The following is a 26,166-nucleotide window of genomic DNA, read 5'->3' as shown; positions in this document are numbered from 1 at the left end:
TGCACCTGCATATTTGAGCAATAAGCTAACATTAATTAAAAGCAACCATTGTCACACCACCGGATCATCTACAAGTAATATGTTAGTTTCCCATCGAAGTGGTGCAAGGTGTTTTAATAGAACATTTTTATACTCATCTCCAAAGCTTTGGAATAGTTTGCCAGATAATATCAGAAAATTAAATAGTATCCTACAATTCAAGGTTGCAGTTGGCAAACATTATAAATACACATTATTATATATTATTATTATTATTATTAGTCAGCGATCTGGCAGACAACTCCCTGCTGCAACATCCAACGGCCCACACAGTGCGCCATCTCCCCAATTTCTCTCACATGGCTTGGGTTACTCCGGGGTTATGGTAATAATCAATTGCCCATAATGAACCCCCGCCAAAGGGAGTCGAACCCCAGTCTCATGCACAAAGTTCGAGAGTGAACCAGTAAACTACAGTGCCAAAACATAAATTTCAATATCTGGTTCGTGTACATTTTTTTCGGATAAAAAGCTAGTTATTAATTACTAAGAAAAACTTGATTTTTTTATTGCTGGGAGCTGGTATGTCAAATATTCAAGAATGCGAGTTTATCAAAATCCAGCTCAATCAATATTCCAGACCATAATTTTGGGAATTTTTTAAGTTCATGTAAGAGAAGTGTTTCACATTTTGGAAGAGATGTGTGTTAAACAGAAGGAAGACTTCAGAGGAAAGAAGAGAAGTGTTTTGACTAAGAAGAGAAGTGTTTTTATTAAGAGGGGAAGTAAGCCACTCAGCCAGAAAGGATCATCCTCTAGAGAAATGGACTGGTCTACAGCTCACTGGCTACATCTTTTTGCCTGTTAATTTGCGTGATGGGATTCTGTTTGTTTTTCACTTTTATGAAAGATAACAGAAAGGGATTAATTTAAAAAACAAGAACAAATTAAAAATGAAATCAGTCAACCAAATGATAGCTAGAGACATTGCTAGCGAGTTCTTGTGTAGGCTGCCTCTCTACACTAGCCTTGTTACTCGACCAACGCGCGCCTCTCCATGGTCCCGCTGACTACAATTTCCTTATGGTGAAAAATACTAGATTTCTACGAGGACGAGTGCTGTTCTGTAAATACGGTGAAATTTTATAGCTTTGCACGAGTCCGGTGTTGTGGCTGTCTTTTCTTCGCAATAAAAATGGAAAACACGAAAAGAATATTGCCAAAAGGTTGGGCAGACTCTGTCTCATTGGTGGCGGATAAAATCTTGGATTCCAAAGAAAAAGTATTATTCAATATTTTTATTTGTTGTGTATTGCCAGGACTATAACCAAAATTGTGTATGGCACCAGGCCAGTAAATCAGGCCTTTGTTTACTGTTGCAAGCACACATAGGATAGCTGTACAATAAGTAAAACAAAATGTTAATGATTTTTTGTGATACAATGAGATAAATTGATTTTAGCTAGCTTTAATTGGAACCTTGTGGTGGAGTAAACACAATACATGGAATCACAGTCCCGATATTTTTCGGCACGTATCTAAGTGATTACATAATGTCCGATGCGCGCACAGAAATAGAGGTAAAAATGTAAACAAACTAAGCAGAAAAGTTACCTCCATTTCTGCACTTTGAACAATGACCTAAAAAATTAGGTCATTGTTTAAAGCCGCAGAAACCAAACCAAACCAATATACACCTTCCCCATGGGTCCCCACTAATTTTTTTGTTGATACTACAAGTTTATGGTTGGAGTGAACAGTGAAAAAATATTCAGCCTATAAAGTAACTGTGACCATTGGTTTCTGCGGCTTTAAACAATGACCTAATTTTTTTCAAATTCCCTGTGGGTGTATTTTCAGGACCCAATGGCTGTTGATCTGACTTTATATTATTTTTTCTTTAACTTAATAGTCCTCTATGTGTAGATGTATAATCAATCACATTTGCCATATTCAAAATGCCCAATTTTGGTCATGGGCACCTTAAAATTCCATTTTTTTCGTGTGCAAATGAATATTTTCAGCACTTTTAGGCTGCCATTATGGCTTGAATATTGCCCGACCAACTTTTTTGTTTGATTTTTTCCATAGTACTCATGGATATCTTTGAGATTGTTAATTTTGAGAATCTTAATGCAATTTGATCAAGAATTACTGGTGCTCAAAGTCTGCCAGAAATTTGTTCTGCACCCCAGAATTGCAATTTTACGAGAAACTGGTAAACTTTGAAAAGGCATATTTTCAAAACGAGAAAAGATACAGAGCTGAAATTTTCAGGATTAACTCAGCTTACATGTAGGACCACTCACTAAATTTTATTAAAATCTGAGATGGTGCATGTGGGAGCCCTAGACCACTTCACATGGAATGACCCTATTGTGGATACTCTCTTGGAGGAAAGGTAGAAAACTTGCAATAACTAACAATAATTTTTGCAACACAGTAATATAAATGAAAAAGTAGAAAAATATTTACAGCTTAACAATGTTCATATACTTGCATAATGTTTATATTTTAACTTATCAAGTAAAAATATTCCAGAGAATTCGAATATCCATTTCCTATTTCCCTTTAATAATGTTTTGCATCTTTAGCAAATAACCAAAAGTATAGCATATTTGATATTTAATAGATGACTTTAACAAAACTTGAAATGCACATAAATTATGACCATCGAAATTACGTTTTGCCGAGAGACCTTGGATTAATGGATAGCTTTTCCAAACATGCTCTGAACCTGACATAATCTTGTGTGGTTTTCCAACTAGCACTTTGCAGAAAAGGTTATTTTAAAAATACTTCTATGAGACATTCCCACAGGAGCATTTTAATGCTATAGTCTGGGAACTTAAAAAGTTGTTGTCCTATATGCTTGTCTTTTTAAAATACCAACACCTCTCTGGAAGACAACGTGTTGTTAAGATGGCTGCCTCCTTTTAGTCTTCACCACAACTTTTTTAATGCAAGAAACTATTTAAAATTATGCAAGTGCTGTAAAATTTTGCAAACAGTAATGCAAATGCGTCATTGCATCCATTTTGAAGTAGAAAAGTTGGGATCCTATGTTTTTCTGGTATTTTTCACACATTTATTTCATTGTTTGGGAGATGAAAAATAGTGGTTGCTGATAGTGTTAGGCAGGTAGTCATCTTATAGAGTAGAAACTGATCATAAAACAATGGAGTTTAGCATACATATAATTTATTACCTTATTCCAAAAAATTAATGAGGCACAAGAATAATGATCACAAAGTTAACATAACATAAAGGAAATAAGCATATCTATAACAACTTAGAAAAAATATTTTACTTAAAGCAATTTAGGTTTATTAACTTGCAAAAAAAATAAAAATAACGCAAAACAGGAAATATGTTGACAACCAGTTTCTCTTGTTTTCTTCAAAACTTTTACAATATCAGTTGGCCTGTAGCCTTGTGACATTAGGTGAACTGTATCAGAACGATATTAAATTTTTTTTTGCATGAATCGATAAGAAAAAGAATGAAGCATACATGTGTGAGCTTTGTATTGAGATTGCTAAAAAAAATATTTTTAATTCAGATTTTAAATTGACTGGTAACTTTTTTGTTACACTTTAATTAACACGAACTTTACGTTAATTGTGCCTCGTTAATTTCATGAAATAAGGTAATGTATGAGGATCCACTGATGACTGATGTGCCAGAGAAAATTGGCTATATTGGTTAAAATGAACTTCCAACATTTGGTCTGGTTGAATTAACAAAAAAAATAGGAGTCAAGATCAGTTTTTTCTACTGTTTACCAGTAAGAATGTCCTGAAATGAAGTCTGAACGTATAAAGCTTGAAATCACATTCTTATTCAATTTTACGTATAATATAATCTTAGAATTATGAAGAAGGGCATGGTAAAAACATGTGTGAAAAAAGGAAAAGAAGAAAAATATCAGACATATATAATTGATCTAACTAAGAAGTCTGTTATCATTTTCAGAATGACAATTGCTTCAGGTGTAAATGCTACACAACATAGCCATGTCTCAATGATAATTGGTTTGTTATAATTTAAACCTTTTTTTTTTGAGACAAAAATTTAAAGCTGATTCTTGATTGTTTTTTGTGTCATACTTCACTAAAATTTCTTATCCTAGAATGGAGAGGCGGTGTACCTTGTTCAATGGAAGTCATCCTGGGAAACTGCTAAAACTTTATTACCTTTTGAGGAGCTTATTAAACAATACTGGGAAGAAAAAAGAAAGGATTGTGCTATTTATAAAGTGCACTTGGTAAATATATATACAGTATATATGTTTTGTTTTATAAGAAAATTTCTATAGGCGTTTAATCGAAGTGATAGCATAATTTTATTTTATTAATATATTTACTTGATTTACTTTACCTCTGTATCTTGCACTAACAAAATACAGCATTTGAATGCAAAAAAAAAAAAAGATGAACAACAAAGATTATCAGCCAAGAGAACAAAATCTAGTCAATCTACCATTCGCTAATATTGATGTATGACATTTTTGTGTACACATTGGGAAAACATTAATAAATAAAATAAAAAAGATAAATTTAATAAATGTATTGTAACAGATTTTGTCATAAAAAGAACGTGTTTAACACAATTTCTGTGTAAATCTGTTAACAGAGCTCGTTTATTTAGGTGTAAACATAAAAATGGCTAATGAAAGTAACTTGTCCTTAGCGCAACAGGCAATGTCAAAATAAATTTACGGCAATTGAAATTTAAGGAAGAAAAAGAACCTGAGAAAAAGATCCAATATTAATAACTCTAATTTAAAAAGCAAATTTTAACTTATTTGAAAAGTTTAATAATAATTTGCTCCCCTAAAATGTGTTTTAGTGTGCAACAACTTTTACCATACATAAAGGCCTACTTTTTGAAAACTATCAAAAATTTATTATGCCAACAAAATCAAATAAAAATCAAATAAAAATCAACGTAATATACATTGTCAAACACAGCTGATAAAGTGAATTCTTTCTGTAACTTCTTTTTTAATGTTGCTTTTAAACTAAAAGAAAATTCGTTATATTTAAAAGATTTTATATGGAGTAAACCTTGATATGCCACCTTGAGATCATGAGAGCATTACAGATTGTGCATTAGAAATTGCACAACCACTATGCCTCTGTCAAAAATCATTGAGAAATTGGTTCATCAATAAAATGGATTACTTAGAGGACAATAATCTACTTTCACGTTATCAGTACGGCTACTGTCGTATGAGATGATCTACTGACTTAACTGCAACCTCAGATGACGTCAGAAAAGAAGTCGATAAGGGCAACTTGGTGGGTGTAGTTTTTATGGATTTATCAAAGGCATTCAACACTATTACACATGGTATTTCACTTGAAAAACTAACTACTTATGGTATTAACAACAACAACCCTGAATGGTTTAAATCATGTTTATTCAATCATTCACATCAATTTGTTTTAGATAATGTAAAGTCGAATATGTTTATTGTTGTGATTCACAAGGGTCTATTTTGAGCCCCTTGCTATTCCTAGTTTCCTTTAACATTATTCCAGAAGTCTTTTTAAGAGCTTGTATCATCCAATTCGCAGACGACACAGTGATTTATATTTCCAGTGATAACTTTCACACAATTTAAAATGTTTTAAACAAAGAACTAACAAACGTTGCAAAGTATCTACATGAAAACAATTTAGTAATTATTTTAAAGAAAGGAAAAACTGAATCAATGTTAATCGGAACAATTAGAGAGTTGAAGTGCGTACCAAATGCTTTCAAATTAGTTTATAACTTCGTGTGTTGATTTTAAACATCATTAAATGAAAATTTTAGTAGTGTGTATAAAAAAGTGTTGGATAGACTTTGGCTGTTTCCTCCCTAAAAACCGCAGTTGGATACAGATACATCAACCACAATTTACAACACCATCAACCACAATTTACCTCTTATAACCTTTAACAGCATTGTCACTTTGAATTTAAACGACACTCAGTTGAAAAACTCGCTTTACTTGATAACCGAGTAAGGTGCATCACAAATAACCAAGATCTTAGTACAATCTATAACAAGATATTGAGAAACAGTTGCTTTATTGTACGTAAATGCAATGACGGTGAAACTTGTTATGACTTTATCAAGTACTTTGATAAAGTCATAACATTTTTTTATAGAACCTGTGTAACCCAGGTCTATCAATAGGGATAGTGCTCTTGCTCACGCAAAGGCTCACCCAATTCTAAGAAATGAGAAACTAGCTGAGCCATTAATTTCTCCCCCAATTCCCAATTCATCTCACATGGGAATTAATGTTCTCTTTCTTATAATTTAAAGTAAAAAAGAACCAAAATATATAAAAAATAAAATAGATATTTTTGATAAAATTTGCGTTTATAAACTTATTTTATTTATTCAGATTGCTTGCCCAGTAACCTTGGGGAAGCGATTTATTGCTCCAGTGTATATTCTTATTGATAGGCCTGGTAACCGCAGACTGGTTTAATTAATTTAAAAATTTGGGAGAATAACTCACTTTTCTTGCAGATGTCACTGTTTATCTTATTTTCATATATAGTTGAGAATTTTTGTTTCCAATACAACCTCAAAGTCAGACTGTTTGCTTTTAGAATAAGTATGCTAAACGCTACTATGGTGGAATGTCATCGCAGCCAACCATAAAAGGTATATGACTTATCTGAATAAAAAAGTTTACCTGTAAGCTTGTTATATATATGTACTTTACAGTTAGTTTAATTTCTTTCTCAGTGCAAAATGGCAAACTACACAAAGACCTGATTTTCAGTAAAAATCCTGTTACTGGTGAAAGTGAGTATATTGAAAAAGTGATGACTTTACAAGGAAAGGAGGAAGTAACCATTACTAAAGGATTGCCACCTGAACCTAATATAAAAAAGAAAAGGGCTGATAATATTGTGTGGGTGAAGCCAGGCGTGGTAATAAGAAGTATAGATTATCAAGAAACTTTTCCTAAAAGTGTATTAACCAGAGAAAAGTGGGTTCAAACACCATATTCTTTTTTTCCTAAGAAAATGCGAAACATGAGCATTCTGCTACGACAGGATCCTCCCCATTCTAATATTAGTGGCGTAGTACAGCTGAACAATAAAATAAGTAGAGGTATAGTGACGGAAATGTCCGTGCCTTCAAACACAAATGAACATTGCGGTGACAAAACTATGACAAACACTTCGCCAGCCAATTTCATCAAAGTACCGAAAGATCAACAACTGGTATTTATAAAGGCTGAGAATCAAAACTCAGTAACAGCAGGTAAAACTTTCATTTTTATATGCAAAGCTATATAGTACTTGATCTCTGTTGGAATGCCTCTCAACTGTGAATACACAATTTTTTGCTAAAAAAGAAAGAAACATAAGTGAATAATGCTTGGAGGGGTTTAATAAAGTCAAATCAATTATTTTTTAATATGTAAATAGTAGTGTGTAACAACAACCCTAAAATTCAGATAAAACTAAAGTTTTGGAATTAAAGACTTTATTTTTGTTCTTCAATTTGTATAAAAATGTTATCTTTTTAATATATTTAAGGTTACTGTAAAGGAAACAATTTTTTTTAGGTTTTTTGCAAAAAATTCATAACATATAGAAAAAAAATTCTCTTTCGAATGACATTTTTATATTCCATGAAAATATTTGGAACATCCCTTTTTTCTGGAAAAAGCCTTTTCAGAGGTGTTATATCCTTCATACCTTCGAGAAAATATGTGCAAAATGAGTTGAGCATATTTTTTGTAAACATTATGCATGATATGAAACTACCCTATAAATATATGCATAATAATATTTTTTAGATAGTTTACTTTCACTATCGAATTAAAAAAAAATCAAAGTTAAGGAATATGCATATGAGCTGTCTCTTGTAAACCTGACTTCTGTCTATTAATAATTCTGAACGCGTGCACACATATTCAGCATAAAGAAAAAGTTCGCACTTCTATCATCTTTCTGCATACTCAGTTCACACATTTTTATAACACCTACGAAAATCTTCAAAAACAAATATCTCCTTAGTAAATTTTTGCATACATGCCTTTATGTTTGTGGTCTCTTTTTCCGAAAGCTTCCTATTGGCTCATTGAAATTTTCGGTAATGGAAAGCTGAATAAATTATGCACAAAAGGTTCCCAGATTTTTTTGTATAAATTACTGATTAGCGAATTATGACGACAGAAAGAAAAAAATATGCATTTTTTTGAATGATTATATATAATTACAAATAATTTCATAACGACGTTGTTACGAAAAAAACCGCGAACCTTTTTGAATTTAATTTATGCTGAATATTATAGTGCAAAAACGAGAAGTCTGCGACCACTCGTTCGGAAAAAGAAGCCATTTTAAAACATACGGCGAAAAAAAATATGGTGTGTGTTTAATTCATTATGTTTTCTTTTTGGAAAATTATCATCTCACGAAAATAACACCATCAAAAAAGTCTTTCATCAATTATTCAGAAACAAAAAGAAATAAGAATATAAAAGTATTGATAAATTATAAGGGTTTTTCTGAGACTACTCTCAGTTTTTTGTGAGTTTTTTTCTTTACAGTAACCTTAAATGAGCACCCTGCAATGACCACCACCCTCAGTTTGAGCCCTTCGTTCAAGGTCACAAAATTGAAAAACATGGGCGCTTACTCCAGTTAATAAGGGATATATGAAACTGTGCTCCAGAAATTTTGAACAAATTATATTTGGATTTTTAGTGCCATGTCACCTTGATTCATGAAAAGAATTTGGACAAAAGTTTTTTAAATCGAAATATTAATCATAATTCAATGCGTTATTGATTAACTTGCAAGTAATACGATACATTTGTCTTTCAAATATCATTTCCTAGAAACTTGAAAAAAAACATGACATGAATTGCACAACGAACAAACAAAACATAAAAACAGGACAACCCTAACTTCGTTTTTAAGCAAAAACTTCTGTGTTTTGAGGAAATTTTAATAAATAAACAAGGTAGACATGATAGTGACTTTTGCTTCAAACATTGTTTTTAGTCAAAAAAATTCTATAATGGAAATAATTGGAGGGTTTTGGTTTTATATGCATCTGGTTTTTGTGTGTTCAAAGTTTGAAAGTTACTCCATATTTAACCAACAACGTTCTGAACCCTTTGTCTGTTCCATTTCGAAATTGATTATGTACCTGCAAGGGCAATTTAATACATTTCTAGTTGATTTTGAACTGTTTTTTCTTTCAGTAAGAACCGAGACACCAATGTTATGCAGTCTCCCTTCAGTAAGATTGTTACCAAACATCCTTCCAAAGCTTGGCGAGATGTCTACACCAACTACAGAAAGTACAAAACCAACTTCTAATGTAATACCTGTGTTTGAGCCAAAAAGTTATACAATTAATCCACCCGCTAACTTTGTGGCACCACGTTACGCCGTTCCTGTGCACCAGTTATCAGTATCAGTTCAAAATAATATATCATGTCAAACGTCTTCTTCACCTAAAATAGAAGAAAAAAACTCAATGCAAGCAGTTAACCAGCCAAATTCCAATTCACTTCGTGAAGTACAAATAACAAAAAGCGTTGGTACGAAAGCTTTTTCTTCTGCAAACGCTGCACAAAGTGATGCTAGTCTGATTCCACCGGTTGTGCAAGTCATTCATTTTGAGCCGTCTAAAGATACCAAAGTAAGAAAAATTAATAGCAAAGAAGCTTCCAGAGCTTCCCAATTGGAATTGCACAGGAGAATATTGGATATTATTCCTGATCCAGAGGATATTAAAGTAAGTACATGTAACAACAAAAATGCTGATGTTACTTCGGGACAAAAAACAATGACATCTTCTGAAGAAGAAAACATAAGTACAAAAATTCCAAAAAGCTCTGATAGTTCCCGAAATGTCACTCCTTTTATTGCTGAAAGCATCCCGTGCTTGAATAAGGAGACATCTATCGTAACCACTTCCTTGGTGCAGCCTCAGTTGGGTTCAACAGAAGTAAAGCAGGACATTGTACGTAGCATGCCAAGAACAGATAATGACAAAAGTCATACAATTATACCTAGCTCTGATGACACAGGCAAATTTATGAATGCTTTAGCTGTGCCTTTTGTCGCTACAAAAAAAGATGAATCCAACTTAACTATGGGTGTACTTGGTGAAATAGACAAGAAAACAGTGGAAGAAGAAGGTACAATTGCTTTAAATAAACAAAGCCCTGAAATTATTTCAACTTTTAATAGTAAAGAAATTGCCCCTGGTCAGAACGAACTAGATATCGAAGTAGCAACCTCAGCAGATAATTTACCTTCGGAATTGGCTTCGTCAACCATTACACCTTTAGATTCTAAAGCATCCACTGAATCTACAGCAACAGACTTCTCAGAAATCGAAGAATCCGGTATAGGTAATGATGATATTGATTTTGAAATGGATAGTATTGTTAATCTCGAAGACGACGTTGACGAGACAGAGTTAGTGAAAGCCATGCCTCCGATGAGAAATACTAATAAACGAGCCTTGGATGGAACGCAGAGTATTAATTTGAAAGAAATACCAGATATCATCGAATTTGAGTATGAGCCGTGGAAAGTTGCTAATGAAGTAGATGACAGTTTAACGTGTTTCACTACGATTGAAAGTAATTCACGAATGCTGTTTAAATGTGGCAAATGTACTCGAACATTTAAGCAAGAAAAAGGTGTAATTTTCCACATTCGTTATATTCATTACGGTTGGTATCCATATCGTTGTCCGCTTTGCAAGCAGGGTTATCTTGATCGACGAGAGATTTATAAACACATGGACGCACATCTTGGTATCAAGCAGTATCCTTGCAGTACCTGTGGTACAATGTTTCTTAACACTGAAGAACTCAGGAAGCATTACAAGGAGCATTACTACGAGCGTAGATTTCAATGTGATGTGTGTGGGGAGCGGTTTGGACGAAAAAGTGCTTTAGCGGGTCACCAGCTCATTCATGATCTCAAAAAGCAATTCGCTTGCGAATATTGTGCAAGGACTTTCACATTTCTACAAGACTATAAAACTCACGAGAGAATACATACAGGAGAGAAGCCATACAAGTGTTCACAGTGCGATAAAGCGTACAGGAGGAAAGAACATCTTACGCATCATATGTTTGTTCACACTGGCAAGTCCTTATATCAATGTAAGATCTGTGAAGATTATTTCCAAGTTAGAAAGCAGTTGAATCAGCACTTAAAATTCAAACACGATGATGTGGAATTGTTAAAAAGTGTGTATGACCACTTCTGTTCTCTTTGTTTTTCTGTTTTTGACAACAAACAATACCTAGATCGACACGAAAGAAAGAAACATCTCGTCGAACTGAAGAAACGCGTCTACTGTCGTGTTTGTAAACTACCCTGCCAAACATGGGCTGACAAAAGACGACACGAGTTCAAGTACCACAGTGATGAAAATAAAAAAGACCTTCCGAAATCGATCGATGAAATCGATGTCGCAGGCATGAAATCTACGACAACCTCTGGCAACACATCCCCTCGCAACACATCCCCTGGCATCAAAGAACTACCCGCAATCAACAAAGAGAATGACAAATCTCAGCATCAATGTGTGCTGTGTGATCGGCATGCAACGAACTTAGTGAGCCTTGCCAAACATTATGAAACACATTCTAAGACGGACGGAGAGAAGAACGAAGAAGAGAAGGAAGAAGAAAACATCGAAATCGTCGACAATGCAAGCCAGCTAAAATATAAATGCAGTTATTGCAATTTCGGATTTAAAGAATGTTCAGAATTATTTCAACATGAAAAGAGTCATAAAACTTACCCGCAAGGAATTACCGACTGCTTCGACTGTTCCGTCAACTTTAAATTCCCAGCAGGTTTGGTAAAACATCTGGAAAGTGGACATACATCTTTCAAATGGTCCATCACAAACATTAATGAGCAAAAAGTAGAAAACGTAGAGAAAACTGCATGCAATATATGTGGAAAGAAATGCACGGAAAGCTATATGGAATGGCACATGGCTTCTCAGCATGGCCGGACTGATAATTTCTACAAATGTTCCACATGTGGCATTTTGCTGCAGACGAAACGTGAGCTAGAAAGACACGGCCATTTTAAGTGTCCGTACTGCTCAGATCAAGTTAAATCGCATGCAAAACTTTTAAAACATTTGAAAGATTACCACACCTGTACGCACTGTGACGTAAACTATGCAAGAACAGAGGATTTGAAAGTTCATCTACATATTAAACATTTTAATCGTAGTCCTAAATGGATATATACCTGTTTGCAGTGTCCCGAAACATTTGTTTTTGTTAATAAAGATGATCTTAAATCTCATTTCCGCATCAAACACGATATTTCAGCCAATCAAATCGAGCGAAAGTCTTTCAAAATGGTGTCCGCGGAAACTAAGCTGTATGAAACAATCGAGGAAGTTTTAAATAAGACGGTTAAATTTGACGACGACGTGTTAAAAAAGCCGGCGTTGCTGGAGTCGCAAAATAATACGCAAAAAGCGCAGGATGACGGTGACGTTACTCTGGAGGGGAAGAAGACGACAAAGAAGAAGAAACACGACAAAAAGGAACAGGACAAAAAAGAACAAGAAAAGAAGAAACAAGTCTGTGCCACCTGTGAACTTGTGTTTGCTGACACGAAAGAATTAGAGGAACACGTTCTTACTCACTCGAAAACCAAAGAGGTGGCGATAACGAAAATGTCTATGTGCAAGAAAAGAAAAAATCTGAAAACGACTGAAGAAAGTGAAATGGCGGGTAGAAAGAAGAAGGCGAGTCCAGCTGAAACCGTCGAACCGAGAAATAAATTCAAGTGTAAGATTTGTAACACGTTCTTTCCAACACTTGAACACGTGCGAAAACACGTGCCAATACATTTTAAAACCAAGACGGAAAATGATGAATCCGTTTAATTGATAGATTTTATTAAAATATATCAGTTTTAATGTTTATATTATTTAAAAGTTATCTCCAGAAAGTCCTAAAGGATTATTTAAAAATTATCTCCAGAAAGTCCTAAAGGATTATTTAAAAATTATCTCCGAAAAGTCCTGCTTGCTTTCTGTGCAATATTATACAGTTTTCTCTATCACAACTTTTTTTCTGTTTTTTTTTTCTGGTAACTTGTGAAAGGAATGGTTTCTCATTTGACTCGATAAAATTGCGCCAATCGTTCTTTCTTAGTTTTTCGTAGGGATATTGTATATATAATTTTTGTTTATTTTGAATAAGAGGCTGCAAGCAGGTTTATTCAGCAGACTTTCTTTCCACTCAAATGGATAGGATTGACGTAATATTCTGTTTCACTATCGAAGTCCATGATAACCAATAAAAAACCAGTTTATGCCTTGCTCAATCATGTCAAAAATACGACATTAGTTACTGTATTGATTTAAAAACGAGTTTGTTTATTCCTGGAAATGGTTGTAAATAATCAATTTGTTGAGAAATCTTTAAAATTGTGATGTTAATATTTTTGTAGAGTCAGCCTAACTTTTGTATGGTCAAAGCAAGCCAAAAATTATTACAAAAAGCAGCTCTTATTTTTTAGATAGAAATAATAAAGAAATATGTAGAGAAAAAAACAACACTGGACAAATATGTGCTGCATCTTGTCGATGAATTTAAAAGGATTGTTTCATGAATTCAACCCAAGGTATGTTCTTCATCTCAGGTATTCCATTTCAATCGTTAATCAGTTATTTTATTGATTTATTTTCTTATTTCTAGCAAATTTCTGGTTTATCTATCGTGTTTGCTTTTTGTTATTCTCCTGGGACTGAGGCTAGACAATTTTTTGGTGTGGAGCTATTTTATCGTTTTTATTCCATTGTGGATATGGAAAGCATTTGTGTTGATTGGTGGAACGATTGGAACTATTATATGGGTGAAACATCCTGAATACAGGCAAGAACATTTTTAGATTATTTTTTTAGGATAAAAATACTTCATTGGTTACTGTCGTTAAAGAGTTTAGGAAATGAACTGTGCATTTTCCGTTCAGTTGCCTTTACGAAAGTAATAGTTTGTATTACAATCGTTTACTCGAGACAGCCAAGACAATTCCCTTTGGTGGAAGTGTATTTTTAATATCGTGCAATTTTTTGAATTCGTATACAGAGTGCCTGCACTCACTATGCGTTTCATATCTACCTTAGAAAATTAACATTTACATGTCTTTTAATTTTGGTGAACAGGTTTTTGTGAAGCATACACTAAAAGCTTTTGTGTGTAATCTTTTCATTGGTAGAATAATGAATAATTGTGACTTTTTAATGGATCTGTTTACTGTATGGCAACGTTATGGAGTTTATCAGGTTATTAACTGCAGTGTAGGTTAAAAATAATTTAAAAATACATTTATGGTGGCAATTGATTTTTTTTATAATTATTGAGGCTCAACAAAGAATAACATTGTTTTGCTAGAGGATGTCAGGGCGGAATTGCATGGTCTGTTTGGTGGGGTTGAGAGTTGATGTGTCATTTTGTCAAACTTATAATCAGCTTATGTTGCATGTTCTTTTAGACGTGAAAACAGTGTGGACTTGCAAGCGATGTTTATTTCATCAGGCTTTCATATTCTGCTCCTCATGTTTGAGTTATTGTTGAGTATCAACCTCCAGCTGAACGTAGTGTCTTACAGAGTGGTGTTCATCCCGTTGTACTGCATGTCTGTGTCATCCTTCATTGCTTGCGTGTGGGGTTATAGACATGAGAGACAGCTTGAGGTATTATTTTTCACTTCATAACCGTAGGTGTCTGGTGTACTTTGGAAACCTTCGAAAATTAAAGTGGCTATAATCTTTAATATTCATTATTTTCAAGAGAAAAACCTTCAGATGTGAATGTTTCCAAAAACGCTTTTGACTAGTTCTGATACGTTGTCCCTTAAAAACTCGTTTGACAGTGCTATCTTTAAGTATTTGGATTCGCTTTTATTGTACTGTCTGTTTGTGTGCTTAAGAACCTTCAAATATGGCAGGTATGCCAAAATCCCCTCAAAACTAACTGAAAATATAGAAAAGGAGATTGGTTGCAAGAATATCTCAAACGAGTATTGATTATCTATTTCAGTTGGAAACGTTTTTCTCAGTTAACACGCTTCAATTCATTTGTATCTCTTTGAAATGGGATCGTGTAATCGAGTGGAGTTGGGTGGTGAGTATAAATACATCATCCTTTGAATAAACTTACCTGTCCACTTTTTTGTAAACCTGAAAAACTCTTTTTAGGTTGTGTTTGTGCCAATATGGATCATCTTAACCTTGCTTTCAGTTTGTGTTCTGTATTATATCATTTGGGCGTTGTTATTTATGCGTTCTCCGGAAATCACAACCCTGCAAAGAAAGGCGCATATCATTAACGCCGTTATGTCATGTTTGATTGTCATTCCACTTCTCGCGTTCATGGTAAGTATTAGGTATGCGTTATTGGATCTGAAGAAGAAATGTTGACCAAAAAACAGTTAGATTAAATCTCCACTCTATACATTTTAGGTAATGTTTACGCGTAAGTTGGATGGATTTTCGAACGACTACTTTAGCACTGTGTTTATTCCACTCGAATTGTCGTTACTTAGTTTAGTGATTACGTCATTTTATCAAAAGGGCGGCAACCAATGTGAGTACGCTTCTTTTTATTGCAAGTGACTTTCTACTGCTTGGTTTTGTTAGTATCAAATTTATATGAACTGTTTAGATTTTTCTTAAAACTTTTAACTTTTTTTGCTATACAGACGTATGGAACTAAGTTTTTGCTATACAGACGTATAAAACTAAGTCATGAAAATATTTTCGGACTCATTATACTGTTATACATACTTGTGTTACCTTCCCGTAATATATTTTGTTGGGAAATAATGAGGGTGAACCCGAGAGAGAGAGAAAATTTGCCGCTTGAGTGATCAAAGCAAAACTAATTTGTATCTTTAATATACGATTTATTTATCGTTTAGTAAATGAAGTTAAGTTATCCTCTCTTTTGATTTCATTTTGTTATCTATTGTGATCCTTGTACGTATTCTGTTAAAGAATTTGAATTTTTATTATTGCTGCGTTTAATGAAATTAAATTGTGCGAAGCAAAAAAACTCCAAAAAAAGACGATTGTTTACAAGTAAAACTCTACAAGCTCTGTTATAAATGTCTTTCGTTACGTTTCCATTTATTTTTTTCGCAGGGTGGTTTGGTATGCGTAAAGACTTTTGTGAGTTTTTACTGGAAGCACTACCGTTGCTAAGAGAATATGGAAACACATCCTATAAGTTTGCCGATACGATTGTCTCCAATGCAAACGGGGAAGAAGATAGCAACTCGTCTTTAGAAATGACGCCTGCGCGAAATAAAAAAAGAAAAGAAACGCAAAAGTTAGTTGGTACTGTCCTTTTCATTGACGCGCCAGATTGAATTTCTCTTTTTCTGAGTCGTCTGGATATCATAGCAGCCGGTGCAACTGTAGAAGGTTTTACCAAACAAATATAAAGATGAAAGAACATCGCATAAAACAAGCTCTCCCTGCTGTTGTAACGGTATTGCGTAGAGAGATGGAAAAAGTGTATTCGAAACTCTCGAAAATGTCAGGAAATGTTAATTTTCCAAAATATTGGCAAGGATTAAATTTTGGAACTTCCAATAGTATGAAAGTCCCGTCTAAAATTCTTGGGAGTGTGAAAAAAATTTCAAGAATTTTAGTCCAAAAATAAAAATAAAGAGTCCATTTTTGAGTGGACAATTTCAGGTTTAAATACTCAATCGAGTAATTTCTATTTTTTAAAATATTGACAAGGATTAAATTTTACATCTACTATCATGTGCGTTGACTGTTTCGACAAATTCGATCAATAGGTTTGTGATAAAGCTCACATTTTAAAAGAAAAATTCCGGCCCAAAATAGCTCAATGATGGGCGAAATGTCCAGAGCAAATCGCAAAATTTGTACCCCAAAAGTACGCGACAGTTATCAATTGCAGATTATTCAGTCAGTATGTACAAAATAAAAGCATAATGGCCCTATGAGGTCAAACAAAAAGAGAAAAGTGATTAACTGATCACGTCACGCCATCTCTAAACTGACTGAATAGTTGTAACATAGTAATATTTTATTTGCACTGACGATGGTTTTATATCGAAAAGCTTTTGCTTTATTTTAACTTGTTTGTTTTTACTTTTTAACCCACCAATTTTTATGAAAAATCTTACCAAAGATTTAATCTTTAGGGTGTTTCGTGTAGATTGTTAAAAATTTTGTCTGAAGAATACATTCGCCCGGTAAGGGTAATCACAGAAATTGTTTTATTTAATTTCTGCTAGCAACCTCGTTTAGAATATTGACTTAAAAGTTGAAAACGAAAATTCTTAGTTCATCTAGCTATATTCGCCTTTATTAGCTGAAACCGGGGTCGTCTTACACACACTGATTTCTTGTATTATGTAATAAATGATGTAACATTTCAAAAATACAATCATATAATAAACGTGCCTAAACGAATTTCTGCTGAGTCGAGGCTTGTGTAACTGGCGACCCAACAGAATCCGAACTTAAAACGCCATAACTCCCGCCCTTTTGATTGATTTTTTGTGATCTTCTGTAGTCTTTAAATTTTTTTGCTGTGGACGAGGTTGTGAATACTGCTGAAATAAAGAATGTAGAAAAACCTTAGTTAAACGATTCAGAAAATCTCTTTTAAACCACTTTCTAGCCGGTACCCGTCATATTTAACACACTTATCGGAAGGTTGCACCCACGCATGTTAATCAGTGTACGTGTCATATCTTAGCGTGGTAACACGTTTCACAAACGAACTCGTCGTTACCGGTTTATTTGTCGCTTTCCGTTTCTTTAAGAAGAAAAATTGAAAGTAAAGAACTTCTATAGTTAAAACTGGTTAAAAATAACGAAGAATGTTTAAATAGTTACTCATTCTAAGAGAAATTTTAAGACGTGTGTGTAAAAAACAGGATGGTTCCTTGACTGGCTTAATGTAGACGCGTTTCTTTAGAAACAAAATGTTCGTGGTAGCCAATTTTTTTTTAAAGAAATCAAACAAAGAGGAGAAAAGTCCATCTTTAGACAACAATGAAAAAAATTGACGAGGACTGATAAAGTGAAGAACCAATAAAAAAACATTTTCCTTAACAATAGCGTATTTTCAGCTTGTACAGCCTGTGTGTTATATGAATAAAGTTAAAAGAAAGTTCAAACAGCTTCCTTTTAAGCACGCTTTCAAATGTTTTTTATTTGTTTACAAACGAAATCAAGCACGCATGTAAACAGTTTTTAAAACATCCTTGCATAAAGAACCATTCGATACTTTACCAGATTACTACAATCGCTCCACCAGTGTGGTTAATCACTTTCCAGAATTAAAATCCAGGACATTTCCAGGAGTATTCTATGTTTTACTTTTCCCTTCTTCCAGGAGTAAGATCGTTCCATTAAATAAGAAAAAACTGTAAACAGTTCCTCTCACACGAAGAAAAGATAGATTTAGAAAAACTATATTTCAAGGAGTTTTTACATTTTTGCAACTTTCCAGGAGTACATTGCATTTTTAAAGTTTCAAGGAGTAGTGATCACCTTTTTAAACAATGATATAATTTATGTGAAAAGTATATATCCCAAGGATAAAATTTGCAAGCGCGAATTAAAAACAATAACTTTTATTAGAGCGAAACTGTATCTTCAAATTATCTAGATAAATTTACTTGCTGTACAATATTGACATAAATCTTTCCACACGCGCGTTTTTAACTAAAGAATTCCTTTTTAAATTTGTTTTATTAGATTGCCACACAGACTTCTTATTAACTCATAAGACATAGGAAGAACACAAGACATCGTTCACAACTAGAAAAAGAAATCGTTCGCAAGGACAGTCAAAAAGTCTGAATATCTGACATTTAAAACGTAGTTATCATAAATATGTATTGCTCCTAATATATTTGAAACTAAAAAAAAGAACTGCTTTGGAAAGTCCTCTGTTCTCTCTCCTCGTATTTGTTAAAAGAAATTATCTCCACTCATTCAATCCACGATCTGTAATCTCGAATTTAAACATGTTCGAATGTGAGCATGTTCGAATCTAAGTGTGTTCAACTTGGAATCATCCACGTATCACAAGTCAAAAACATTAGGTTTGTCTGTTCATTGTTTAAATTAGAATTATGATTTCTTCTCGCTTCCAAACCAGGGTTACGATGCAAATTTTTTAAAAGTCACATTAAAAGAAATAACTCCATCATTTCTATAATATATTTCCAATTTGATTTTTTTTTTAAAATAAACCGCAGTCTTTGAGGTTGTTTTTGATGATGACGTCAGTGACTGCATCGAATACGAACTGAATGTTATTGGTGTCGGTGGCACATGTAAAATGAGTATAAATTTCTTTCTCTCCTTTTCGACTGTTCAGATTTTCGAATTGTAACTGGATGTAAGTACCGGCTTCATCATACGTGTTCGCGCCTGAAAAATAAATGTTTCTATATACACACTAGCTGCTACGATAAAAAAGTTGAATGTTGGCCTCCCTTTCTTGCAAAAAAGATATGGTATCTATTTGATGCTTGCAAAGCAACATAAGAAAGACATTAATTTAGATTAAACGAGAAAATATGCCTTGCTTACCCATGTACTCAGGAAAACATGTCGTTAGAGGTGATTTTTTAATTTTGTCTGCAAACAAATCTTTTTTGTTTAAAAACAGTATAATAGATGTATCCATAAACCATTTGTTATTACAGATAGAATCGAACAGTTTCATACTTTCGTGCATACGATTCTAAAGAAAATATAAACATTCGATTACCTCAAAAATCTGATTACAGGACGACGATTTATTGTAAATCTATATTATAATGCCCGTGTACGTCTGTCTGTCTGTCACGCAAAATGGTAGCTTAGCTGTGCAAGTAGCAATACGCACGCAATGCGGTATAAAAAGGACGGGTGAACCGTGGATTCTTTTACGGGCTAACGACTAGTACGTATAATTATTTTATCGCATTGAATTCAAGGCGCCATGATAATCATGATGATAGCTTTACGCTAATGAAGGTTAGGTGTATTAAAATTTAAAAAACTTAATCGCGTGATTCCACATTTAAAGTTCAATATCTAAACTTGATCTTTCAGATTCATTGCGTGTGTACTCCACAGTTTAATATTGAATATGAAGGAAGTCATTTTAAAGAAATTAATTTATGGATGTTGATGTTATGGATGTAGGCCATAGTTGGTACGTACTACACGATTTCAGTTCCACAATTAACCGTGATTAAAACTTCTCGTAAAAATTCCTACCGTTTCCTCGTCTTCTGCGAGAACTAAATCATACGCACTTAAAGCAACGCAGAAGATGATAGCAGTGACACCTTCAAAACAATGGATCCACTTCTTTCGTTCAGAACGTTGACCGCCGACATCAAACATTCTATGAAAAATATATAGGAGGTTGTCATATCAAAGAAAAATCAACTTAATAACAGGAAATAGATCTTGCAAGCAACAGTGCGGGCAATATACTAAATTTCAACTATTTCCTTAACATTACCAATTTCAAGAAAAGGCAAAAACCTAATTCATAACATTCCATTTCGCACAACTCTAGAAGACTGAAATCGTTTAAAATATCAAACATGATAAGAAAAATAACTGTACTTGAAATGTAAATCTTTGAAGACAAAATGAGTTTCTACAATGCCAGTAGTTTTCACTCTCGTCCTTAAAACATCCTGCTGTGTGGGAACATACGCTGGTGCACCAATCCTGTCCAACGCAGCTAGGTAACTAGAAAAAAATTATCTCGTAAACACGAAATCCTCATACTTGGTCCTCAGTAATTACGTAATCTTTATACATGGTCCTTGTAAACACACAATTCTTATGCATATCAAAGTCTACCACAGCAACAATAATTAAGTAACAACTTACTATCCTGCGGAGTCATTTAGTTGGAATTCTCGTGCACGCTGAAAACATTGATGGACTCCTTCATCCTGCCACAGCCGCTTCATTATTGAAATCAATTCAGGCGTAAAGCTACCATCTTCAACACTCCCCGCAAGAGAGAACAGTTGTCTTGCATCGTCCTTTAAAAAGAAGATATCTTGAAATGTTAGGGCTGTTAACCTAATTTTTCGAGGAGAACTTCTTAAGCAAAAAATGGGGGCATTCTACTCGTTTTTATTAAAGATATTATTTGATTTGTCTGTTCAGTATTCATATTATTGTTGAAGGTTTATCATTGTCATGTTTATGATATCATGTATAAGAAATGAACCTTTTTATTTAATAAAAAATAAAATCTAAAACACTTTTTTTTTTTTTAAAAAAAAAGGCACATGTTTTTGGTTTTGTTTTTTTGAATTTTGTAAAAGGACTCGGAAACGACGAACATTTTATCACTACATTTAAAGCGAAATAAAAACTCATTGCTTGTAAATTGTTGGCCATAAAAACACCTTGCTTAAGTTTCCACACAATCATAATATAAACAAAACCCTATTGATTGCCCCAATTGATATATTGATGATGTATAACCTTATTCACTAAAACTTCAACAAAAGCAATCTTTCAACTTATTATAAAGATCTTTCATTTTCACTATTATTATCACTATTAAAAATAATTTTCCGCTGATAGCAGAAAAGCCAACTTCGATATTAACAACTTCAGCTTAAAACAAACAAAGGGGTGAATTAGTCTACTAGAATCCAATTGTATTGGTTAAAGAAACAAAGAATGTATTGTGGGAGTGTTATACATTGTATGAACATTGGGATGGAAGTAAACACCTGCAGAACTAACATAACAAAGATATATAAAAATCAAACACAATGTAGGAACTATTTCAAAAGAAAGTCTAACTTGTATGTGACAAATTCAATAAAAATAAATAACATGAACTCTCAGTTAAGTAAGAGAAAAAAAATATAACAACATAAAATACTTAAAGATTCTCACATACCTGCCTTTCGGGATTTCCAAATTCAATATTCAATGTACCCAATGCCCGAATTATTGCTAACATAGACTGGATTGTGTTGCTATAAACAACCGGTTTATACTGCACACATTCATCTTCAGAGTAACCACTCTCATGAATAATTCTAAAGTTTGAAATCAAATGTGTTATTTAAAAACAATCAAACTTTTTTATCTCTATGTATAGTTACAGCTATGTAAATAGCATATTTTAAATATAAGTAAAACACTAGACCAGACTTTTTTTTATGAATAAAAATAACATTAAAATAAACATACTTCATTTGTTTTACAATTGTACTCTTCCCAGATTCTCCAGCTCCTAAATAAAGATAAACCTCAGACTGTCAAATTGTATTCATGTCACAAGAAGTTGAGATGACTGTCTGTACAAAACATATGTTGTATGCAAGCAAAGATGACAACAATTTACTATTAGTAACATCTCATTGTTAATTTAATAGCCACTTACAAGATTGTTTATTATTTAGTAACAAAACATCTGCTTTACACAAAATTGGGAAAAATGTAGAGAAACAAAATGTATAAAAATTGAAAAATTTATTTCTCGCATTAATCGACTTCCCCAGCCTTAGATTAAACTAAACCTAAGTACAACTACAAAGCAGCAAACCCAGGGGCCGTTTAACTAGCATAGATTCATAAACATGTCTAAAAAATTACAATGTTTGTTTGCTTGTTTGTTTGTTATTGAATAATTATACATTCTTAAAATATTTTGAAATTAACTGCCCACCCCCACCACCCTCCCCCCCCCCCCCCTCCAAAAAAAAACTAATTTTTATTGTTTTGAATATATCTGCATTTAATTTTTATTAGATTTAATTAAGCCTCAAAGATTTCAATCTTATATTCAAGTAACAAATATTTAGTTTACTCTGGGCCTGTTAAAAAAGGGTGCAATCTAGAAATTTGAAGTGGTTCATTGCGATCCCCACTGAAAATTTTATTAGTAAGTAACTCTCAGAGGATTTATGATAGAGCACTCAGATGCCTTGAATCATTTCAACTCCTAAGCTCTATGCTACATCTTCATTTTCATCATCATTCTCAGCCTGTCTGTTTTCCATGATGACATGGACTAAACAAGGTAATTACTGAACTTCAAATTTGGCCCAGACTTGTTTTATCTAAACTCAAGTTCCTCTGCAGCAAGCCTCTCCTTATTACCTACTGCCAAGTATTTCTTTGTCTGCCTCTAGGCTTTGTCCCAGAAAGTATCCAAGTCTCTGCACTTTTACCCAATTATTTCTCCTCTATTCTCTCCAAGTGTTCTGACACCCTTTATTGCTACAAATACAATTTAATGCGATCAGTTAATATGTCAAATCCAATACCACTGATAACTTGTTTTGCACCATAAATTTTTGCCAAGAGGCTCAAAATCGTAAAAATGTTTCAACATGATCAATCACAAATTAATTCTGCAAAACTTTCTTAAAAATATAACAATTAAAAAGGAATAATATATCTGCATTTTGTCCATCAGCGATTTGCATAAATTTATTCCACAAAACAAGAGTTCATGCCTTAAGGACTCTCACTATGCTCCACATTTAAAAATAAAATTTCAATTAAAATAAAGCAAAAACAATAACCAACATGCTCAGATTTTAAATGCTTGTTTTTAATAGAATAGTTAGAGGTTTTAGTAAAACCTTATTCCTTGAATTCTGAAATATAGGAAATTCTGGAATGAACCCAAGCTTTATAAATGTATAGATATTATAGATATGCACCACTTAATGAAAGAAATACATCAAGATATGTAGTTGACTTGTTCAAACGTGCCTAGTCTTCTAAAATCTCACTGATAACAGTATAACCTAGAAATTGCATGTGCACTGGCAATAAAACTTTGAAGGTGAAATTAAATTTGTGTCAGCATTTGGCTATTGGCAGTGTTTTACATTTTGTAAAATGTATTTTTGTAATGTAATTTTGTAAAAATAATTTCAACATTTCAAAGTTTTTAAAACAAAAGATTGATTGTTCATTATAGATGTCTAACTCCATGACAATCTAACATCATGCCAGATTCTGTTTAAAAATCATCAAAAGTGGTAAGCAGCTCCTTGTTTCTTACCAATAAGTCCCTGTTGTATTTTCTGTCAACAGAAAATATATAAATGGAGAACCTTTTGTTTTATATCTTAGCATACCTTTTGCATATTTTGTAACAAAATAAGGTCATGTTTAAATCCATTATATTCATGAATTCATCTTAAATATAAACTTTTTATGACAATAATTTTTATACACTTTCACTTTTTATACAGTTTCACAATGAATTGCAGCAAATCATGTTCTATCTTTCTCTATGGTTTTAGCAAAAAATGAGTTCAACACAATTATTATCAATGGAAAAAATGGTTCATAATATTATGCTTGATGTATAGTATTGACGTATATTTAACTGAAACATATACATTCTCGAAATGATATAGTGATAACTTAAATAACTAACTATTGGATGTTCTTACTTTTACTAACAAAAATATATTTTTCATGCATAGGGTAAAAATCTAATCAATCTATACACAAGCATCAATGCTGTTATTTTATAATCCCTTTATATAATGTAGCAGTGAAGGAAAACCGTCATTACTAGTAACCAAACCAAAGAAATTAGTATATATACTTAAACATACAAGAGTAGGAACTTTATTAAACCAGATGTTTTTAAATCTTTCCCAACAAAGCCAACAATGTTAAAAAAATATTACCTGTAAAATATTACCTTCTAATAGGCAGTTACATGGTTGCTTAATCAAAAGTAAACGAAAAACAAAATTTCTTTCCAATCTCGAAATAAATTTCAATCCTGTAAAGTGAGCAAAGCTGTAATGGGACGTCATTTGAACAGATAAGATGTTTTCTTTCATACAGGTTAATTTTAGTTATGCAACCAACGGTACCTACTAAATATTGTATTGTTCAATCAATTGACTACTGTTTAATTAGGCTGCCATGTTTCCATATTTTAAATTCATGTCTTCTGACCGACCTTATAGAAATAATGGCTGCAAGTTGAGGAGAAAATGAAATAAAATGTACTGGTCCTCAAATATCAAAGTGCAATCCAGAACTTTACAATAGGGAAACCTTGCCCAATCACAGTTAAAAGATTGCCTTTGTTTTGTTGTTTTATATGTAGTTTTCAGTGGCACCCTATCTCGTCCTCGGGCACTTCCCCACCACTCTATAACATGTTGACTAACTAAAACGCTGTAAAGACAAGACTAGCTAGGTCATTTTATGGTGTAAAAAATGCACTTTTTTTACTTTCACTGATCTGAAATTTTTGAGAAAAAAACAACCGAACAATCAAGCGACTAGTTTTAGCAGGTACATTAGGACGTGAACATAAAATATTTTCAATAATGGCCTTGTTTTTCTTTACTGTTCAAAAGAGTTCTTGAAAATAAATTCAAAATGCTTTTAAGTTATACTACTACGTTATACTACTAAGTTATACTACCAATGACACAAAAGCAACTATTTGTCTTTTCAGATGAAGTATTTATAATTTAAAAAAGCACTTACCTAACAACAATAACTTTACTTCTCTAGCAGATCGTTCCCCATCAGCTTTTAAGTTTTTATCAATCATTCTACTCCTCTCGACAGCCTCTTTATCAACCTGACTTATCGTACAACCCATTTTCTATTACCTATTAAGTTCTTAGTTTTTAATAACTTATTTCTTGTGTTTTTTTGTGCTAGCTAACGCTAGCTTAATGTTCTACGCCGGGTATTAATCTAAAAAATTTCAACAGTAGCAATCAACCAATGCTTACGACATTTCACACCAAACCATTAAATCAAGTATACACAGTTTAATTAAAAAAGACAACTCCAATGTACTTTTGACTGGAATAATCTTTTTTTCCTATCTCTTGTCTTACAGATTTTAATGTCGGGCATTCACCACAACAATCAAAATGGCCTCCAAACAGCTCCGCCTTTGAAATTCTCTTTGCAGTCCTGAAGTAGCACGGAAAAACCAATCACATGACTAGTGAGGTAACGCTGTGACGCCACATGCGCCATATTTCGGAAGAGGCGCTAAGTAAAATATTGCGCAATAGACGACTACCATATTGAAAATGGTTGGAAATAAGGAAAGAAATACTGCAGAAAATGCGTCGTAAAAAAGAATTGGGCAACACACTA

The 26,166-nt window shown here is 33.1% G+C and overlaps 3 protein-coding genes across 4 annotated transcripts; 2 read left to right on the top strand and 1 right to left on the bottom strand.

The window, feature by feature from the left end:
• The first annotated feature begins 912 nt into the window (after positions 1-912).
• On the top strand, positions 913-13,519 carry LOC130654487 (zinc finger protein 729-like). Of its 2 annotated transcripts, none has more exons than XM_057457079.1 (5): positions 913-1,261; positions 4,112-4,246; positions 6,594-6,648; positions 6,733-6,792; positions 9,215-13,519. In XM_057457079.1, exons 1-5 carry the CDS (start codon positions 1,175-1,177, stop codon positions 12,898-12,900), a joined length of 4,023 nt encoding a protein of 1,340 aa, XP_057313062.1. In that variant the 5' UTR covers positions 913-1,174; the 3' UTR covers positions 12,901-13,519. The 2 variants fall into 2 exon arrangements, with proteins under 2 accessions (XP_057313062.1, XP_057313061.1); XM_057457078.1 differs by having other exon boundaries at positions 6,733-7,257.
• Positions 13,520-13,605: 86 nt separating this feature from the next.
• Positions 13,606-17,271, top strand: LOC130654494 (transmembrane protein 185B-like). The gene is made up of 7 exons (XM_057457086.1): positions 13,606-13,643; positions 13,718-13,894; positions 14,514-14,715; positions 15,062-15,145; positions 15,220-15,396; positions 15,484-15,607; positions 16,165-17,271. Exons 1-7 carry the CDS (start codon positions 13,606-13,608, stop codon positions 16,389-16,391), a joined length of 1,029 nt encoding a protein of 342 aa, XP_057313069.1. The 3' UTR covers positions 16,392-17,271.
• Positions 17,272-18,642: 1,371 nt separating this feature from the next.
• LOC130654493 (guanine nucleotide-binding protein G(i) subunit alpha-like) lies at positions 18,643-25,941 on the bottom strand. Its single transcript, XM_057457085.1, has 8 exons — positions 25,537-25,941; positions 22,249-22,291; positions 21,953-22,094; positions 20,917-21,074; positions 20,644-20,772; positions 20,287-20,416; positions 19,612-19,765; positions 18,643-19,449 (listed from the first exon to the last, which is right to left on the bottom strand). The coding sequence occupies exons 1-8, from the start codon at positions 25,652-25,654 to the stop codon at positions 19,259-19,261; spliced, it is 1,065 nt and encodes a 354-aa protein (XP_057313068.1). The 5' UTR covers positions 25,655-25,941; the 3' UTR covers positions 18,643-19,258.
• Between the last annotated feature and the right edge of the window lie 225 nt (positions 25,942-26,166).

Source organism: Hydractinia symbiolongicarpus, chromosome 8, assembly GCF_029227915.1.
Source record: "Hydractinia symbiolongicarpus strain clone_291-10 chromosome 8, HSymV2.1, whole genome shotgun sequence".
NCBI lineage: Eukaryota > Metazoa > Cnidaria > Hydrozoa > Anthoathecata > Hydractiniidae > Hydractinia > Hydractinia symbiolongicarpus.
Note: the sequence above shows the minus strand (reverse complement) of the source record. Positions and strands in the feature narration are given on the sequence as shown.

Excerpts from the sequence above, each read along its gene's own strand:
- LOC130654487 (XM_057457078.1), top strand. The coding sequence starts at position 1,175 with ATGGAAAACACGAAAAGAATATTGCCAAAAGGTTGGGCAGACTCTGTC. Across the intron at positions 4,247-6,593 it reads CTATTTATAAAGTGCACTTG|AATAAGTATGCTAAACGCTA; the intron begins GTAAATATATAT and ends GTTTGCTTTTAG. Across the intron at positions 6,649-6,732 it reads ATCGCAGCCAACCATAAAAG|TGCAAAATGGCAAACTACAC; the intron begins GTATATGACTTA and ends TTTCTTTCTCAG.
- LOC130654494 (XM_057457086.1), top strand. The coding sequence starts at position 13,606 with ATGAATTTAAAAGGATTGTTTCATGAATTCAACCCAAG. Across the intron at positions 13,644-13,717 it reads TTTCATGAATTCAACCCAAG|CAAATTTCTGGTTTATCTAT; the intron begins GTATGTTCTTCA and ends TCTTATTTCTAG. Across the intron at positions 15,397-15,483 it reads TTCCACTTCTCGCGTTCATG|GTAATGTTTACGCGTAAGTT; the intron begins GTAAGTATTAGG and ends TATACATTTTAG.
- LOC130654493 (XM_057457085.1), bottom strand. The coding sequence starts at position 25,654 with ATGGGTTGTACGATAAGTCAGGTTGATAAAGAGGCTGTCGAGAGGAGT. Across the intron at positions 20,773-20,916 it reads CTAAATGACTCCGCAGGATA|TTACCTAGCTGCGTTGGACA; the intron begins GTAAGTTGTTAC and ends ATTTTTTTCTAG. Across the intron at positions 20,417-20,643 it reads TTCAAAGATTTACATTTCAA|AATGTTTGATGTCGGCGGTC; the intron begins GTACAGTTATTT and ends TATTTTTCATAG.